This window comes from Boleophthalmus pectinirostris, unplaced genomic scaffold (genome assembly GCF_026225935.1).
Source record: "Boleophthalmus pectinirostris isolate CB_2022bp ecotype Guang Dong unplaced genomic scaffold, ASM2622593v1 HiC_scaffold_6, whole genome shotgun sequence".
Taxonomy (NCBI): Eukaryota; Metazoa; Chordata; class Actinopteri; order Gobiiformes; family Gobiidae; genus Boleophthalmus; species Boleophthalmus pectinirostris.
Window position 1 is genome coordinate 22658398 of NW_026571447.1, and position 21515 is coordinate 22679912.

Below are 21515 nucleotides of genomic sequence, written 5' to 3' on the forward strand. Positions count from 1 at the left end.
CGACAGGACCCACAAGCGCGCAGAGGTGAAGAATTACTAAAATTAAGTGAATGTACAGTTAAATATATGTAGTAAGTTTATTGATTTGTATTGTGTTATTACAAAAATATTACTTGGGTTACTGTAGTATAAATGCAATTACCATAATACACTGCTACAGTTTAGGTGTGCCTAGAATTACACATACCACTACTGCTACTTTCACAGGTCAATATCACTTCAAATTTTTTTTTTTTTTGAAACATGCTACTAAAGTATTGTTTTAAATATGTGCATTGAAAGCAGGTACTTGCGTGGAAGTCTTAGGTATTTCCCAACATTGCTTACATTTCAAGTATTGCCAAACCCTGAGAATGTGGTCATGGTGATCTCATCACCATCACATTTTGTTAAGTGAATGGTGTCAAAATGTTAAAGCAACAAGATGTAATAGCTTCACGCATGACTTTCAGACCAATTACAGCTCATTTGACACCTCTATCAACAATTGAGTCTTGAGTAGATTTTCCTCATATTTTACCATGTTGAGCACAGTGAGAACATATGTGGTGATGTTGTCATGGCCGTGGTTGTCCATCATCTTTCTGTCAACAACCACCAACGTCTCCACGTTCAGCTTCTGACTGGTCTGCTGCTTCATAAGCACCGCCCTCCTGGTCCTTGGCATGTATCTGTACTCATCTGGTAGCACTAACGCGTCTTCCTCTGGAGGTTTAGGCATGACTGGAGACAGAAGGAGAGTGGAAAACTAAAATTAAACTGTTAAAAAATATTTAGCACTCTTTCGTTCTTGGTTCATGTATTGATGACAGCGAGTATAAAATTGACATGCAAAAAGCTACAGCACCTTAACTTAACTTAAATGCGCAATTTTAGACAATTTTATAAAGTGTATGGTGCAATATTTGCAACTCTACCTTAACAACTAAGGAATCAATAATACATTTTTTTCAGTTCTAATACCAACATACATACGAATACCTTATCTTGAAGTAGCATATTTGCCAACACCCAATATTAACCAATCCTAGTGCATTTATTTCCTTAAAACACAAAATGAATCAAATTAAGTTATGTAATCATTATTTATTCTTCAAATAACTACAGAGCCATTTTTAATAAATACAAGCTAAAATCGTATTGAGACTTTCTGGACCAACAGTCAAGTCAATAGTCTTATTACACTTATTTAGAGGTTCAAAGAGGTTATCAGTTGAAAAATATTTTGGAACTGATAGCGCAATCCAGCAATTTTTCCTGGATAGGCGGTGTCTGTGCAGCCTTACTAACGGGGCCTTCCCAGGATAAGTCACAAGTCTCAACATTGCAGTGAAGACACAGACAAACTATTTTCTGTTGTGGCTTAACTTTTACTTTCCTATGACATGAGGTCAGTAAGTCGCAGCTTAGCAATAAATCTTGTAAACATTTTCACCCCATGTCTGAAGCTATGTTTTTCTATCAGTACTTTTACTTCTTGCTGGAAACCATAAAACCTTCAAAGTTTGCTTATGTAGGCAGAAAGCAGGTGAGGACCCAAAAGTGTCTCTCTCTGCCTAAAACATGGCACAGGTGTTCAGTGCAGTCACCCCACGGGAATGTAAACAATATTGTGTTTTCTCAGGGGACACACAGCTGGGGTTCTGCAGGGTAACGTCCATGGACCCTTTCCAGTTTGTGCTCCCTTTGAAATGACCCCTTCTGCACGGGCCCATGTTAACTGATCTGAAGATAACGTCTTAAAGCAAACATTAGTCAGACCGAGTCAATGAGAGAGTATATACAACATTTCCCCTAACATCATATGATAAGTCACAAATGAAATCCTAATGTAAGTGATATTGTTCAGAGCAGCCATCAAGAGAATCAAACTAACTAAATTGCTGTAAAAGACTAAATAAAACTATTACAATTTATTAAAGGTAACTTTTCTGGGGGGGGGGGGGTTTGCTTTCATTCATGAAGATACCTTTTGCTCAAAAATGTTCCACACTATGACATAAACTCTATATTGCATTTATTAAAGTTTAAATAGGTGTTTTTCTGCTATGATTCCAACTATGGGTTGCTTTCTATACAAACCAATAACATTTCCACTGACACAAACAGGTGACCAGAAAAGTTACATTGTGCACCTATTATATATATATAAAATAACATAACATTTTGGTTTGTGATGATAAATGTGTGTGCTGTGTAATTACAAAGTGCATCGCCTTATACTGGGAAATACATTCATTATTATGAGTCCTTGCAGAGCTCCAATGATAACATGTAGGACAATAGACATGCATAATGTGTATGCTGCATAGTGTATAGGAAATGATATATTGTTTTGCAAAGCTACGAGGCCTAACATGTGAAATATGAGCAGTAGATGATTTAAAGGTGCAGATTAATCATTCACAGAACAACTGAGAAACACACTGGAAAAGACGGCAGCAGGTTTAAATAATGTCCTTTAACAATATGGTTGCATGTCCACAAATGGTGCCATAAAATACATTGTCAAAGATTTGAGCTTTGGGTTAATTTACACATTCTTTTGGACCTAGATCATGCAAACTATAGGCCTTGAGCTTTGAAGAAGATGCATGTTTGTTGACATCACTTGTGACAGATTCTAACACAAGTGCAGTTTCTACTATGGCTAAAACATTTAGTTCTATCAATTGTAAATAATCAACAATAAAACCCCTTTTTCTAGAATCACGGTCAGCATTGTTTTTCTTTTGTGCAGGTATCATTTTTATAATGTATTGAATAATAATAATGAACCTCATATGTACGTGCTTTTTGATATGTGCTTAACAGCCACCCACTAGCAAAATAAACATTAGTTGTTGCCCTAATTCCTATCAACAGGAAAAAAAAGTTAGGAAATTGCCCTTACATACATTTCTTCCGTCTCCCGCAGAAGTGTTGCCTCTGCCTCTCCCCGTGCCTGTAGTGGTGGTTATGGTGATGTCTCCTGTTTGGCTGATCGTCAGGTGTACTCTTGGTTCCAAAGACTGTAGAGTGTAAAGATCTCTTCTGTAGACTGTGGTTCTTGGGTCCTGTCTTGGTCTGAGGCTCTCTGTAGCTCTTGTAGAGGATGTGTGGTTGGTGACCAGGGGGAGCTGTGAAGTTCTCGGATTGTGCCAGGTTGTGAGATACAGGTCTCAGGAAGTAGTCTGCATCTTGGGTTCGGATCAAACCTGACTAAAGGAAACAATAAAACACTTATAACTACAGAGTCACTGATGAAGTTCTTTTTTAGTGGACAGTAAAGTAAAAGTGCACTATATAACTTTCCCGTGGAGAGTCTCTGCCTGGCTTGTTTCCATGGAGAAGTTATTGCTTTGTCTGAGATATTCAACTGGATGGCATTAGGCATATCTATCTTGCATTAATTCAATAGAAGGTGCGTTTTTTTTACTTAAAATGCAATGAAAAATGTGGATTCTTACTTGAGTGGGGGCGCACCTCCACATATCTGACCTGAAACTAGGTCAGGTGGTGTCAAATGCTCCTCTCCACAGAGAAATTAAGTTTATAACCACACTATAGAAGATTGCAAGCAAAGAAATCTCAATGGAGACAAGAAGGTGGTGGACCCTACAACAGAAGTAGGGCTGTTCGATTATGGAAAAAATCATTATCATTGGCCATTATACCATTATTTTGGTCAATATTGAAATCATGATTATTCAAACAATTATTTTTTTGTTGCGTGATGCATTTATTCAGCATTTCTCTCTCAAAATTTGTTATTGATCATTCATGCAAAACTTTCAAATTGAAAATAAATACAGGCTACAAACAGGTATCTTAGAGCAGTTTTGTGATGTATAAAACATAAAATGAATCAAATATACTTTTAACATGAAAGGCATAGAAAAACATAAATGTATCCAAAATAAACTTTGTTTCAACTTGATTATATAAGTTTGGAGATCGTTTGACACACAAATCGAAAACGTGATCAAAATTCAATTAATTGCACAGCCTTAAACAGAAGCACATAGCACATCCAACATAGACGAGCTGCAGTATCTTCTAAACAAAACAATGAGTTCACTATGTCATATTCAGTACTTGTGTCATGTGATTGTATGGTATAATTGTATTGTCAAATAATGCTACAACAAAAGTTTAGGCAGGTGGGTATATAGTGCAGTGCAGTGTCAACTTATTCATTTTACTTATGTGTCACTACTTTTTATGTCTTTCCCCGTAACCAGACTTGAGCTGTATTTTGTGCACAGTTGTGTCATTTCTCATTGTAGAGTAATTGATGCTTCTGAGACAAAACATAACCACAGTCATGCAATAACTAGGCAACCTTATAATATTGTACAACAGGAAACATGCCGCAGTCTCACTACTCATTGAGAAGATTACAATATTTTTCACGTTGTAAAAATAAACAAAAACAAGAGCAATGTAGAAAGAATTCCTTTACTCATAGTGGAGCTGTATTGCCATGTCAGCACAATTTTGTATGAGTAAAATACTAGGCCACTATCATTATTGTCTACTCATTCCTCCCATTCAGTAGCTGCAGATGTTTTGCTACATCCAAAAAATTACAAATCCAAGCAAATGCCAGGGTACGAATCTATAAACAATGTCTTCATCATCCTTTTTATTCCTAGCCAAAAAGACATAATAATGATAATGGTCAGGAATGCTGAGCCAAAATGGTTGGTAACAGTCACTTGTGACAGCCAGTGTGTGCTGCAGTAATCCACATGGCACCAGACCACAGGCAATTGTAATAATTTAAATGTGTGTCAGAAAGGAACCCCTGACCTGAAACATATGGTAATGTATTAAAGCTCTATTTGGGACAGTTTATGTTAGGACACTGGCAATATAACAAAAGCTTTACTGTTCTCTTAAAAACGATGAATAATTAATAATACATGTCAATCACTTTTACTTGATCTATAAACAACTAAATATTTTTAAACTAAAAGAAAACATTGAAAGCACCCTTTTATATCTCAGTTATTAAACTGAATCATTAAGGCAATGAAAATGTTACAAAACAAAATATAAGCAAGTGAGTACAATGTGGTCCAACTAGGCAATGTATTCCGGTGATTACAAATGGTTGATGCTTGAATGACACAAAATGTAGTCAGACTAATAATGCAGGACTACTCAAAGATGTGGAATAAAACACAACTCCACGTATGTTTTTGATGAGGTAACAACATTATAACATGGCTTTAAACTCACAAGAGTCAATTTTGCATATTATTAAGGAAAGAAAGGTACTTTATTTTTCGCATAGAGAAATTTGTCCCCTGCATTTGACCCATCCTACAATTCCGCTGGGATATCTCCTCAGGGGCAGTGGGCAGTATGTAGTGTGCCTGGGGAGCAATTTCCTTGATCCTGCTAGGCTTGGTCAGGACTACCTTAGCTGTAGGATTTAACCTATGGTGCATGTTTTGGATTGATGGCGGAAACCAGAGTGCCCGGTAGAATCCCACCCAGACATGGGAAGAACATGCAAATGTTGCACAGAAAGGCCTGTGATGCATGAATGCTAGGCACTCGGCTACCATTCCGACCTTTAATAACAAACTGTGATACATTCTAGGCAAAGCAATAATATATATATGACACCACGGAGATAAGTAGGCAGACCTCCTCCAGAAGGTTACACAGAGGCCCGTTAAATTCATAAAGCGTGCCGAGTACAGTACATATGTTTTTAATGCTGCATGTACATGCGCAGGGACTCAACATCATGCAACTATTTGAACCATGCTGCAGTTGTTGAAAACAACTTCCACTGTCCCATGTCAACAAGATCATGATAGCTTTGACTGTATTTTAATCTGAAAATGTTCATCCACTCTCGGCCCCCCATGTCTTTTGCTGTCACCACTACATGCATATGTCACATGCTACACTTTCTATATCTAGAATCTTCAGTTGCCATCTTGTCGTCACACTCAAACCAAATGCACTCATTGGGTAGCGTAATGGGGCAGCGGTGTCAGCCAAACCACTAATATACTGAGGAATGCACCAATCCAGCTTTTTAGGTTCTTATATTGATACTTTAAGTATACTTTAAGTATCTGCCAATAACGGAACCAGTGTAGGGACAGGAAACACCGTTAATTTATTACACATGACATCCAATTGTGTTGTATGACTGTTATTTATCCTTCAACTGACTATTGAACAGCTTTATATGAATAAATCTTCAAACATTGATGATGAGACATGAGATGTTCTAGGTCAGAATCTGTCTGCAAATTACGAATGCACAATCCAAGTTTTTCTCTTCTGATACCAATGTAGATACTTTGGCTTTAAGTATCTGCTGTATTTTGTTTACACAAACAGCATGAAGTACAACAATCTATCAATATCAAATGTGTTCTGTAACTACAGAAAAGCGTTTAACAAAGTTGAATAAAATACAAGTTTAATGTTATGAGACATTTTGTTTTATTACACCAATTTATAGACCAAACTGGGATATCAAGTGATCCCATATCTTAGAAGCTGATTCACCAATTTTTTAAATATCAGCACCAATATCCACACATTTATATTCTACTCATTACTTCATTTCTACTATATGCAAGTCAGTATGTTGAGATTAGGTCACTGTAAAGCCTTTCCTAAATATCCAGAGTCATCAGATTACACAGTGCTGTGGACGAGGTGCAAATAGCAGTAATAAAATACTGAAACACTACATGGGAGGGCGCAAACAGCTGGACCCTCTGGAGTCAGACGCATTCAGACAAGCAACGACAGGAATGAGAGGGCGCAGGCGGGAAACTACACCAAACGGAACTGTGGAGGAAGCTCTAAATGCATTACAAGGTGCACCTGACAGCGGCCAAAGATCTGTTAACTTGTTTTACATACAATACTCTAGGCCATGGATATTTTTAGAGTCATGCTGCAGTTTGTTTCACTTTAAAAGCAATGGTGTAAATAACTGCAACCAATCACAGTCACACCCGTATAAATATTTTTTTCAATAGTCTGAACTTCTGGAGACCTTCATTGAACAAATGGAAATGATAAGCAAAGTGATTCCATAATGACAGCATAAAGACAACTGTGTTTTGGCAATTCATAAAAAAATTGCAACATGCATATATTGAATAAAATGACTTTTTTCTTTTTTTTTTTTTTGCTCAAAACAGACTACACAACATTTATATGCAAGGGGCCAAAAACAAACAAAAACCCAAAGCTTTCAGCCTGAAATCAACAAACTTGTAACAATACAAACAGGTTTTTGGAAAATGATTATACTTGTGTGCCAAGACCACACTGCCTGCTCATCAAATCTGTTTCACATCAAGTGATGATGTCTCTTATATTGTTGGAAATCCCAAAGGCGGGGAGTGTGCCATATTCTATTATTACTACTGCTACTTGTCCTGAGGCTATACACACACCCATCTTTTTACAAGAGGAAAACACATGAACTCAGAGTGATTTGCAGTAGGGCAGCAGACTTTTTCCTTTGGTGCAAAGGCAAGGTGTGTGTTAGAAGTCCTAGATATATGTTCAACAGACAGGTACAGCGGCGTGAACAAGTACAGAGGGCTATGGTTTTACTGTATGTGTTTTACAAGTTTACGTAAGAAGATTTAACTTAGAGTATAAATGTCTGTTGGGGTCAAATTCAGATTTTCCTTTAATGGGTTTTGCTGTAAAAGATTTTGGATAAATAGTTTAATTAATGCAGCCACAGGGGTTGGCTTCAAAATCAATTGTACTTTTTTGTCCGTATTACACCGTGAAGGATGTCTTGCACTTTTTTTTGCAAGTATGCAAATAAATGCAAGCTGCAGATAAGTTCTGTGGTGAACAAGTAAACAATAGTGACACATAGTAGGCTTTTCTAACCTTGTGTCAGGGTCAAAACTGGACAAAGTATCCCATCAGTACTGATAAATATTGCAGGTGTCTAGAAGGGCATACGTCTACCTTTGGAGACAGGTGGTTGCATGAGAAAACTATTGATTTAGGGGACTCTGGTCAATATTTACCTGTTAGATGCCCAATCGGAAAAAAGGCAATGTGCAACAGTTAGTCAGATATCAACCTCCTGAACATGGGGTGTTTCTAATCTTGTTTATCTGCATAGCGGTGTTGAGTCATTTACTATCAAGAACAGACTTTGAACATTAGCCGTACTGAAGAAACAAAATATCTTTATAGAAATAATACTTTCTGTTATGTCTTTGCCAGTTCTTTGCAAATACAATGACTGACTGACATTGACAGATTCAGTTAGTATTGCAGGGTTTTCCCTAATTCACATCTGAGTGAAGTCAGATTCCCATTGATGCACTGACCCAAGTCATTTCTAGTCTTTTAATCGTGAGAACCACATTTATAGACTCTGCAACCCTAGACCCTTTGGCTAAATCTTTTATTGGGAGTTGGGCTGAAATGCCGACACTCTCTGGAAAAAGAAGCATCCCAGGAGGGGAGCCAATCTGTGACTAGAGAGAGGGGCAATTCTCAGACACTGCAAAGAGATCATCTAGGCTATATTGAACATACTGTATAAACAAGACTTGACTTACACACAAAATAGAGCACAAAGCATGACAAACTGGCACGTTAACCACACCTAATCGTGTGTAATCATACCCATATATCAGGCACCACTTTAAACTGTTTTGTATTATATTTTTCTATTTGTGTCTATAAGGGCTCATTGTTTGTCTGCCCTTTAAACTCTGTAATTACAGTCAGATGCCCTTGAAAATGCAGCTTTCTAAATTTGAACAGGCGCGGGGCTTGCACAAAAAGCAAACTTATGTAGAGCAAATTAAAGTTGCAAAACATATCTATAGTGCAAAATGTACAATTACACCTTTGGTACCGGGAACCTGGCATAGCAAATTTAGCACTTAAGTAACTTCTGTCTTCGTTTGAAGTTTGACGATGGAGCAGCTCTTGTGTATGATAGTTCAAAATGAAGGGATTATGTATATATCCATACTGTCTTTTGTTGAAGTCCAGACTACTTTAGAAATGAATTACACACTGTATGTTTTTTCTGGGTGGTTCCCTTACAGATATATACTTATATTTACTTACTTACTTAGATATATACTATATACTTTCTAGGTAAAGTAGTTTGAGGCAAACGATAATGATCTGTTCAACTCAGAGCTTTTGTGTCACAGTCTCAGCTAATGACAGAGAATGGTGGCAGAAAAGAACTTCACCAGCCATGCCCTATATGTCAGCTTGTGTTGCATGCGTTTGAGAGTGCAAAGCTTGACCAGCTGGACAATGGGCTGACTCCAATGCTATGTACTTCCCAGCACTAAATAGGCCTCTTGATAAGTGGAGAGTGATGTGCATTAAAAAGACTCTGTATAACAAAGGGAAGATTGTACCAATTCATTGTACTGTATTCATTTACAGTAAAACACTGTCCTCTCCTGAATGTGGTTCTTTGACATTGTAGAGCTTGGATTCCCACAGAAAATTTGAAAGTTAAAGCAGTAGCAGAATATTATTTCCAAACTGTAGGATGATAAAAGGAAATTTATGAACATGCAAATATCCTACTCCTTAACTGATCAAAAGAGATACTGTATGCATATACTGTGCCTCAACACATGTGCCTTCATGTTCCTTCATTGTATTACCACATGTTTATGTACCGTCACATGCCATTAGCACAAGGTAGTAAAGGAAACTTTTTGTCTCCCATTCTGCATCTTCCAACAGTAAAGCAACAAAATGCAAAGTGAGGCGCGTTTGGACTCACCATCCCCATGCATGTGGAGAGTGCCACCGAGGAGTTGACCCTTGCCCTCAGTGACCCCTGGTAAAAGCAAAGGTCGTCCCGGTGGTAGGCCCTCAGGCTCTTAGTAGCGTTCTTTCCCAGGACCTGCACGGTGAAGCCAGGTGCGATCAGGTTGTGCGAGGCCTCCCTCAGCTCCATGTGGAAGTCCTGCCCCAAGCCGCTGAGCCGGAAATGCACCATTTGGCTGCCGTTATGAGCCCGGGATAAGCCTGTATCTGGGGTCAGGGATCGGGCTCGCCTCTGGTGGTGGGACACTTCATGGGAGATGTATGTGCCTTCATGGGTCACCTCATATGGTGAAACAATTTCATATTCTGGACATAAAGAAAACACACAATGTCTAGCTGGCACATTACTGTTGGGAATTGGTACAACAATATACAAAATACACTACATGGACATGCTGGTCAAAGATTTGATTTTAATTTACAATAGTGTGAGACTATGGCTGGGCAATTCATCAAAAGATGTATAATCATCAATGTGGTTGGAGAGTTGGGACAGATAATTGGCTGTGGACCTTTTGATTGATTGAAAAATATTATATAATATTTCTTTGGGCTAAACTGCACTGATTAAAAGTCTGTTTTGTTTTTGTTCATGAAATTGTTACTAAGAGGTGTTTGCATTTTGCTGAAAAGACTAAATAAAATACAGTTGAAAATCTAGATTGATCATTAATATGAGGGGGAAAAAAATCATGTTAATTTTTTCCCCATATTGCTCAGCCCTATTTGAAACAATAACTTCAGATTACCTTGCACATTTATAAACAGAAACAAAACTGAAATTAACTTTTTCTATGATTACTAACACTTGCTATCATATATCATTATGTGTAAAATGTTCAATGGAATGTTTACCAAGTAGTCCTACCCTTTGACTTAAGTGTGTTCCTTCGGGCTAGATTTGACTTGACCTTTCAATATGGCTGCCACCAGCCACATAAATTATCACTGACCCAAGTTATACATTGTGCTGTAGGGGTCAAGGAAGAGTTACAAGAAAATGAGAGGTTATAGACCATTCAAACACATCCCCTTCAGTTGAAAGTGAATCATGTTTGCCAGAATCTTTTACTACAGTTTTTACTACAACTTGGCCTGAATAACTGCTGGCTGTAAAGAGAGCTGTGGCAGGTCACAGGCCTGGTCTCTATGGCCATGTTGAATGGTGCTTTGACCACAGAAAATAACAGTTCGATCTCAAAAGGTCAAACCAAAGAGTAGCTGAGGTTTTGAGGTAGCACCCAAACAACTTTTCCAGGGATAATTGCAAAAATTCACAGAACATGAACAGTTTAAGAGTACAGAGTTTTATAACAATTTAACATTTTCTTTTTATGAACACATCTGATTTATATTATTAGGCCAAAATCTATTCTTTGTTTATGGAGCTGGGAGTGGCACAAAGACCATGACTTGTAAAAAAAAATAAAGGAGGCATATTATGCTAAATCAGCTTTAATGAGTATTTAACCGTGGAATAACATTATTTCCTCATCATTAGCTTACTCAGAGTTGCATTTTGATGGATTCGTGCATGTTTGAAGAACTCTGTATTGTCATGGATTTGAGGCTTGAGTGCATAACATAAAAAAACAAAACATAACATATCTTCTCCAACAGCACTCATTTGTGTATCTGCTACTTTAAAACTAATGATGATTAAATATAGCAGGGGGACATGTTTTGGCTGCTTCAGAGGTGCAGGGTGACAGACAGTGTGTCATCACTGTGGATGTCTCGGGTTTGGCACTGACCACTAAATCCTTCTTTAGCACCTTCGTCATGTCATATGCTTATTAGTGGAAGCATTACTTAAGCTGTCGTAATGACAGCATGTGCTTGAACAAGGGGGATGACTGAGGCTGCACAATAATGCATACAAAAATATTATACACATTAATTATTGAACAATTTCCTATCATTGGTTCTGCAGAGACTACAATATTAAATTGTATTGAGAACATGGCCCTGCTTTCCATGTGTCTGTGTGTGTTTCTGGCAGCTGTCATTTCCACTCCCCCTGTGGTCAAACTAGTAAATAAAGCAGTGGGAATGACAACCACAACGTTTGACATTTTGACATTCAAAATGTGGACAAAATCATGCTTCATGTTCACATCTGCTTTACTGAGATGAAGAATTTAGTGTTCAGGTGTAATAATTGAACAAATATCTATGTAATATAATGATTCATTACACATTGGAATGAGCAAAAAAAAAAAAGAGTTATATACTACAACAAGTGAAAAAATTGCGCCATCTATTAAATGGGTTAAATATTACATAGTGTGAACAAATAAATACAAATGTTCATGCCTATTCTTGTTATGTTATAACAATATATAACATTATATTTGCAATCCTGTGCAGCCTTTGAAAAAACTGCTTTGATTGTTGAAAGAATCAATCTCAAAATGCTGGTCCCTGTCCCCTTCTTTAGAAAGTGGTATTCACATCCATGCAAGCCTGTTTGTCCAATTCTGAGTCAAAACACAGATGCAGTGACCCATGTCTGGCAGCATACAAACAGAGGGCACACACTTATGTTGTCTGCTAGACTGAGACAAGATCAGTGGTGAGTTTGTTAGTTTAGTGGCTCCCGAGTGCCATTAGTCCTAGTGTCTAACCAGACGAGTGGACTAACTTCAACTAAACAACAGATTCCACATGAACTCCCCCTTAACCCACTTTACCAAAGCCATATGAAGACATTGACACACTGCAGCAGTGATTAAACTCTTATTGTGATCTGATGGAAAACATCTGGGGGAAATCCTTGTGTTTCTCTTCATCTCCATGTGCACAAAGAAATCGTCTCTGCTTTTTGTTTAGGCTATTTGTTTATCTATCTGTTTTCCATCCTTACTTAAAAAGGGTCTGCAGGGATTCCAGCCAAGACATATGCTGAATCAGCAGTGCGCAAGATGCTATAATGCTTGTAGTAACAACATAGCAACATAATAGATGGGAATTGTATTTTTTTTTTTTTGTTATCAAGAGACAAATTGCTTTTTAAATGCCAATTGTTTTGTTAGAAGTTAATTGAGAAAAAAATAAACGCACTGAAATTGCAGACCCAAGTGCCATTAGTAAGAAAGCTAAATGTGCACCAGATACTACAGTTTCAGGGACTAGGTTGCCTCCTATCGGTGAAGATAGGTAATACACATTCAGGTGAGCAAAGATAGATGCTGCAGCCAGGTCATAAGCTGTCTGTCTTTTTAACACTGGCGCATTGAATACCATATTACAACCTCATCATATCTGCCATTACGCACTGTCACTCACGTACCTGTATGCTGAGGCAAATTGAGAGACTGCAGGAGCGTCAATGTGTCTCGGTGCTGCTCTGCACTGTCATCACCTTTACTCAAACGTGAGTTCTGTAAGCAAAGGAAAAGTACACTGGACTTAGTTTTTGTGCGTAGCCGACAACAAATTGGAAAATGATCCTAAGACGCAGCAGTCGTGGCAAGTGTTGACAACTTAGTGAACTTTGTGCATGTGCGTGCAGGAGCAAGGGGGAGAGGAGATAAGTGACTTACTTGTCCGAGTGCACACAAGCTTAGAAAAAGAAAAAGATGGAAAAATATCCGTAACCGGGCCATTTCTGTATATCACGTTTTCCAATGCGTCTCCAAGCGTCAACAAAGCAGTCCAGTCTTTTGGTTGTGATTGGGAATGATGCATCAATAATTTCTCAGTTGCACGTCCATTCATTCAGAAGCGCAGGACACCGGTAATCGCTCCAGCTGCAGTTCTCTCCAGCGCCAAGACATTTTGTTTAATTCCCAGTGGATCAGATCGTGACAGCTTCTCTCTCTCTCTCTCCCTCTTTCACTGTATCAACGTGCACACTTTGGCTTTGCACCTCTCTCCCTCTCTACCCAGTAACCCCCGCGAACCGATCAGACTCCCAGCGAAATCATGTGATTGTCTTAACTAGGCTGTTTTGTCCCTGCGGTAAAAGCAAATCCGTATGAAAGTCGCGCCGGGGCCAGTCTGCAGAAGAGCCTGTTGCTTGAAGGGGGGAGGACAGTGAATGCGTGTTTGGTGAGGGGCGCATGGGCTGGTGAATAGCCTACAGCCAGGAGCCAATCGCATTTGACACCTGTGGCTTAGGTGCGCAGTCTCTCAAGTTGCATAGAATCTTGAAAACTCCTTTTATCATGCGTTTTGTTTTGTATAAAATCTGAAATAGGTGGCAGCAGCAGTGGCCACATCTTCCACAAGTGGTCACAAGTTAGTTCACTTTTGTACCATCCCCAGGCCACAAACAGACCCAAATAAGCAAACAATTTAGTGCTTAACTTAACTAAAGTGCAACAATAGTTTGAAGTAAATTGTTTTTACAGACCAAAACAACAACTTCCAGTAGCCAAAATGTTGATTTAAAAATGATACGCCGGAGCAAGAATCACAAATTTGTGATCAATTTCAGAGTGAAATTTGCCCTGTGACCCCTATGCTGCTGCTCTCCCTGTGCTCCCCTGAATGCTGCAGCTGCACTGATAGGAATCGTGCCAACATTTCTTAACTCCCCAACAATCACTCATGGAAGTGCTGAACGAGAGTGGGAGCCAAGGGGGATCGTGTCTATTTGATTTTTAGCATGAAGCATTTGTCCCCTCCACCCAAACAAAAATAAAAAAACCTTGTTATTGAATATTCAGAGGAATTCACCAAGAAAAAGTTGGTCAAATGGGAAGTATTGGATAAGGCTGGGATTCACAGGGTGGGCCCACTTCACTCATAGGCAATACAATAATTCATGATAACATTGTCACAATACTTGATGTAGTGCACATGATAACCTGCAATAGATCACATTTTTAAAGGAACAAAATAATACATTTTTACATTAGCATTATATTGTGAAAATATTTTTTCACAAATAAGCAATGTAATAAAAAAACAACAACAAAAAAAACAACAACAACAACAACAACATTTAAACTTTACTCATGGCAATAAATCAATAGGCCTACAGCAGTATTAACAAATAAACCAGTATCAATACATGTTTTGTTGCACTAAAGCCACATAGGTGATGGGAAGTGTAATTGCAACTGAATTTTGACTTCTCACAATTGTTATTACCAAAGTAACTATAGCAGCGGTATGTGGTAGGAGAAACAGTGTTGCTTTAATTCAGCACATTTTAAGTCTTCATGATTTACACACTGACCATGTCTACGGACACATATGGGCTGGATTGGGCTTTTATTTTATAAACAGCAGAATGACAATGTAAACACCAAAAGGTGAAGAGAGATGAGGAAGACAGAGAAGCAAAAAACAGGTCATGTCTCACATTCTTTAATTAGTGAAGCTCCTTTGAACCCAGAGGAGAGCAAGGTGTTCCAGGTGATCTGTTTTAACACGGTCTGCTTTACGTTAGCCCACTGTACTTGCATCGAACACTCATGAAGAGACTAACTAACAGATCACCACATCAGTTTATATCATTTTAATGATGATAGTTTTAAATTACTAAAATGCTAAGAACCCTAAGTGCTGTGGCAGGGATGCATGAACAGAATTTTCTGACCATTCAAGCTTCAAATGCAAATGCCCCCAAAAGTCAGGGCATTGTCTGCATGAGAACAATGTACCCCATTCCTATAAAAAGTGAAAACATGTATAAACCCACTTCCAGATTTCTGCTTTCTAATCCTGGATTTAATCAGTGATAAAAATGGCATAATAGAGACAATTCCTCCCATATGTTCAGCGGCTCAACAAACTTTATAGCGCCAGCAGGTGTCCAAGTTACTGTGCTTTCATACTTGGACACTTACCACATGGAACTAAACTGGATCTAAATACGGAACTAAACCAGGACTAGGGCAGAACTAAACTGTGTGCGAACGCACTCTTATTGACACAGATTCAAACTTAATATCAGCATCTAGATCAGATTCTGTTTTTTTTTTTTTTTTTTAGCGCTACACTCCTTTTTGCTATTCTAAACCTAAAATGAACATCTGATGTTGATGATATACCTTGTCGATACCTTTTTTAGTATTGAAAGGTGGAGATTAAAGTAAAAGTTCTCTCCTCTTTAGTATACTATGCAAATAAAAATGTCAAGGTTACTAGGTAAATTCACAACTGAAATAGGGACAGCATTACTGTCATCAATATGTTGGAGGGCTCATTTTTAAAAACAGACAGATTGCTGTTAGACATCAAAACACCAAGAATGCCCCCTGTTGTCCAAAGCGAGCAAACTGCCGTGAGTGATTTGACCTCTGACATCTGCGCTCCTGTATGCCTCTAAGTCTGCCTGTCTGTCAGCTGCTGTATGGCTCTCTGTCTATTTGTCTCTGGTGTCTATCTCGGTTTAATTTTAATATATTTTTTATTTTTTTCAAAAGTATGTGATATGAAGAAACTCATTGGATACCTCTAACTGAAAAACACAAGCTTATTTATCTCATCTTCATCAAATCTGAAGCGCTTTTCAGGTCCCTGTGATGTTTGTTTTTTCTTTCTTTTTTCAGCCATATTTGTTTTGATAAGAAATTATGCATTTCGCTGATTAATTAATCCACCTGTCAATCATGTCCGTCTGAACTCAGGGAGATTCACCGATGACCAGACTCACATCTTCGTAAAGTATTGTGTCTATTCTGGACCTCAGGCAATAAGAGTGGAGTAATGTCAATAATAAGTTGTCTTTATGAGGTATACTATGTTCCCAAATGATCTGGGCTTGGTACATGTACCCTAAAGTGTTGATAATTTTAACATGTAAACATTGTTTGTGTTATTTATTCTTGAGTTTTGTTGGGATCTGCATCTTATTTATGAAACAGGGACCACCTAGCAGTAATAACAATCTGCTGGTTGCAATGAAACACCCGCACAATAGTACAATAATTAAACTGCACCTTTACCAACTTGAACAAAAATTGCTTGCAGACCTTTTCAAAGTTCATGAAGAAATCCCCCAATAGAAGAACTAAGTAACACAACATTGGTGTTACGTTTTGCAGTTGCTTCCTTCACTCCAGGTAGTTTCCCCATCACAGCATTATTTAATTAGCTGTCTGTCAACAAAGCTATGTGTGTGTGGTTATTGGCTAGCCTGATCCTAGCCCTGATCTTGCTAGGGGATTTATGTGCAAGCGTGTCTTTCAGTGCAGGTTTTAGTTAGTGCACATGCGAGCTACCACTGCCTGTGTGTATGAAGCCCACAGCAGCTGTAAAATTCCTTGGAGAGCATCACAGACGGGAGGCTGATGGGAGCTGACAGGGAGCGAGACCAAAGGGAGGTCGGATAGGAAGGTGGAGGTGAGAGCTGAGCATGGGGTGGTGGACATTGCCAACTTGTTTGATGATTGAAGGTATAGTCTGGGTTTTCGCAGGACTGCTGCTGCACTGTCGAAGAATACTGATGCCTCCATTTTTATTGATTTGAACCTTCCTGTGTACCGGCACACATTGAATTTATCAGTCTAAACTGTTTCTCCTAAACTTTTGCAGATGGTGCACAAGTCCACCTTACGGCGCTGGACTCAAGCCCATTTATCAATCCTCTGGAAATTGTAAAATGAAGATGTACAGTACGTAGATGATGTGGCAGTGTAGAACTGGGGCAGTAGCTTAAGCTTTTTCTGCATATTACTGTTGATTAATGTACATTTTGCATCTTCTATAGATGACTGACCAAAAAGAGAACAAATAGAAATTGAGAATTGAGGATCAGCAGCTGTGCAGTAACTATATTATGATTTATTATTATTTTTATGTGTTTAACTCATGTATCAGGTCAATAGGAGCACCACTCAAGTGCAATGCCACCAGTTTAAAATTCTTTCCAGCAAGTCATTCGAAACTTGTTCCCCTTTGGATTCAACTCCATGACCCCAGTCCTCATAGAAAAGCATTGATCTGGTCATAATAACCTCACATAAAAGTGCACTTCATGAATGAGCCTGAGTCAAGTGTAGCAGAGTGGGGAGTCCGGTCCTGGTCATGTGAGGACTTCAAGTTCATGTCAGGACTCAGGACCTTGTTTAATTAGCCACTATTACCACACACAGCATGGTTTTTAAAACTAAATGCATTTTTTTGTGATTCGTGAGTTAGTTATGTTCTGTGAATTGATCTCTCTATTTGAGTAACAGTAGTATTCTAGAGAAGGTTTTTCTGTGTGAGTTTGAGTTGAGTGTTTGTTCACGCTCTTGCACTAGGGCTGCAAGATTAATCACAATCAATTCGATATCGCAAATTGAATGGATGCCATTAGCAAATGTTCTGAAATGTGATTTTTATATTAGTTTAACTGTTCATATTTCAGTCAATCTGTTCATTTTCTGAAATTTGATATTATTCCCAACTTGTTCAGTCCACTATTAAAGATCTAGAGAGATAAAAGAACCAGAATATGAGATGTTCACAACCTCAAAGTGTAAAATCTTCTTGAAAACTTTTTAAGCATTCTTGACCTACATTCCTGCTTTACCTTTGAAAAGGGTTCACAATAAACCTACAGCTGCAGATGAAAAGAGAAGCCATGGAAATTGTGCTAATTATTGTTGGTAGTTGGCTGTATTTGATCAGTGAGGCAGAAAGAGCATCTTTAAAGGGCTGAACCTTGAAAACAAAGTGGCCAGTCTCATGACAGTCTGCAGGTGTGAGAGCCTGCTGAAGTTCCTCACCTCTGTATTGTGTAAGCAGGGATTTTTTAATAAAAGACTGGAAACTGGAATGGAAAGTTTTAGCTGCTATTTTTGATCATTGAAAAATAGAGCTGCAACTTATAGACTCAACTAATCGTTGACCATTTTAAATTATCTTTATTTTTTATTTGGACTTCATAGACTCTAATAATGATAAATACCTTGGCATTATGAAATAAAAACCAAAATTATCTTGATAATGAATTAGTTGCATTTGTAAACACTTTAATGGATGCATTCATTCAGTATATTTTCATTTGGTTAAAATGGGTTTGCATTTTTCCCCATGTCAAAGAAATTTTCTTGTCGACTAATAGAAAAATAATTACTTTACAAAACAGACTATCTAAGTCTATAAGTCTATTAAAACTACTCATTTGGTGTTTAGAACTTATCGTTTTGAGGATCTCATTGGATTTTCTATGGTGCAGAAAACCTTATTCAACCTACCACTTTCCTTTTTCTCCTCACCCTCTCACCAAGGGGTTGTGGGTGCCAGGTGATAAATGGTAATGTCCTGTAATCAAATGGTAGATGGTAATGTCCTGTAAGAGTCTGGCAATGTAAGTCTGCGTCAGCCCTGCAAATAAGTGGCCATTGTCCAGCGTGTTTCCCACCTCCATGGCCCCTGTGGTAAAAAGTCACTGAATTAACTTTTGGTTCAACATTCTCATTGTTTTGTTACACAAAAGAGTAGACAACCTGGACTTAACTCACTTATAGAAGAGGTTTACATTAAAATCCCACTGTCGCCATACATTGTTCAGTCTGAAACAAAATTTGACAGACCACCCAGGATCACAAACACACGAGCTGCTCAGGACCAGGAGGGCATTTCTCTATACAACTGAAAGCACCGCTCCTTTGATGGCTATTATTGTTGTGAGAGAAGTGAGTCTGTTGAGATTTTTGACCAAGAGGAAAAGGTTAATTTTGTGTAGTACTTTCATGGGTTCGCTTATTTCGTTTTTATTATTATTATTGTTGTTCTGATCAAAGTCTTACAGCCCATTTAAATAGTAAATATTCACATTTAAACATAGCACTTTTCCACCTTCTAGCCACTCAAAGCTCTTTATATCAAGAGACCACTCACACATTCACACACGTTCATACACCAGTGTACGCAGTCATTGAGGATGAGATGGGTTAAGTGTTTTGTCCAAGAACTCAACAACAGCATTGATCTGTGGAAGCTGGAATCGCACTGCTAACCTGTGGATCTGACCGCTCTAACAATGTTTATGCTGAGAGAGAGATTCAAACCTGTGAACAATTAACAAACACTCTACCAGCTGAGCTACACTGAATAAAAAATCCTTTATTCTATGCTGACATCAGTCATTAAAAAAGTCACTATGCCCGTTTGATTTTTTTGTGAGAAAGTCCTCTTGATTTGATCGGAGGACAACAACAAGCCATCATTACAGGTCACTTGCTCTGTCAGCATGTGTCCTCATCAGGGACACAATATGTGGCTCTCAGTGGCACAATCAAAGCTTTATTTTTCTTGTCAAGTTCAAAGGTCCTGAGATTTGTTTGTAAAAGCAGTGTCGGTGAACCTGAAAATGACCATGTGGAAACAGGAGGGGGCTCTTCTATGAACAGGATCATAATTATCTGAGACATCATTGAAATCAGGATTATTTGAAACAATTATGTGCTGTCAAAAGATGTAATTTGATAAATTGCACAAAACCCTACAAAAACAAAAGCTTTGTGGAAGCACTTACCACAGGGACACTGATTCCACTATTGATCAAATGGCCATGCAACAATTAGAAAAAAAAACAACAACAAAAAAAAATTGTTAATCTGAGGATGCATTTTAATCAGCTGAAAAATTAAATGACCCACCATCTTAAATAAATGTAAATAATAATATTTAAATAAAAACTTTTTCCAGTTTCCAGTCAATGGAAGGTGGAATATATTATTGGAAACACAAAAGCCTACTACACTTTTGCATTCTAAAATAAACATCTGACTGAGATTTTTTTTTGTTACCAGCCTTTAAGATGGCAGAGTGGCGAGCACTTAAGCTTCACAGCAAGAAGGTTCTGGGTCTGTTCCTCAGGTTACCTGAGCATTTTGCATGTTTCTCTCCTGCGGTGCTCAAAGCTTCCAAGGAGGTGCCCCAGCACTACTGAAGGATGGGTCAAATGCAGAGAACATATTTCATTATGGGGACAATAAACTGTACCTTAAATATATGGAAAGAATTCACTTGAGTACTGAAGCTGATGATTTTTGCTAACACCTGTCACACATTATATGCCTGTTGATGCCACCAGGGGTAGTCAAGTATTGCCATCATGTGTGATCCAATCATACCATTCACCTACTAACAAAAAACAACAGAAACAAAAACACAGTAAAGTAATAATTTAGTGCCGGGTGTGATTTTGTGTGAAAAGTATCTAATATCACATGAGGAGAGTGATGAAACCCACACACTCTTTGAGCTCAGTGGGGAAACCCCAGCACGGCTCTCCATAACTGACACATGCTTGGCCCAGGAGGTGAAAATTGCAGGGAAAGATGTCTTCCATTTCGGCTATAAAACTTGCGAACAGCTGGCCGTGGTGGCTCATACAAAGAGTCCTATAGATCCACAAGAGGCTTCCTGAAGAGGCACATAAAGCTGCACTAAAATATAAGCCAACACTGGAGCTGTGCATCCATCTCAGGTCAGCCGTCCACACACTGAGCTGTCCATATTATGTTACCATCCCATACATATATACCCAACAAAAACAATAAGATAACTAAAATACTCAAGTACACAAATGCTGCTGAGAAAATATTACTTTTATTTTGGATTATATTGGTTTATAGAAATATATCAATAATTATGTCACTACTGTGTTATTCTGTTACTTTTGCGGTGTGTCAGTGATGTTTTTTACATTATAACTCTGGCCATTTATATTCAAAATAATGATTAGGAGACTTGACAGCTATGCATTGTTCTTGGAAGTGTTTATGAAGCTTGCAGGGCGTGCTGGG

The 21515-nt window shown here is 38.3% G+C and overlaps 1 protein-coding gene across 1 annotated transcript in view; it reads right to left on the reverse strand.

Annotated features, from left to right (window-relative positions):
- Positions 1-19129, reverse strand: part of LOC110171466 (A disintegrin and metalloproteinase with thrombospondin motifs 16) — a 41783-nt gene extending 22654 nt beyond the window's left edge. Inside the window, exons 1-5 of the mRNA XM_020937176.1 lie at positions 18986-19129; positions 13109-13199; positions 9770-10122; positions 2898-3201; positions 521-723 (exon numbers count right to left, since the gene is read on the reverse strand). Coding sequence (XP_020792835.1) covers positions 521-723; positions 2898-3201; positions 9770-10122; positions 13109-13199; positions 18986-19129 — 1095 coding nt within the window. The remainder of the gene's footprint in view (positions 1-520; positions 724-2897; positions 3202-9769; positions 10123-13108; positions 13200-18985) is intronic.
- Positions 19130-21515: the final 2386 nt, after the last annotated feature.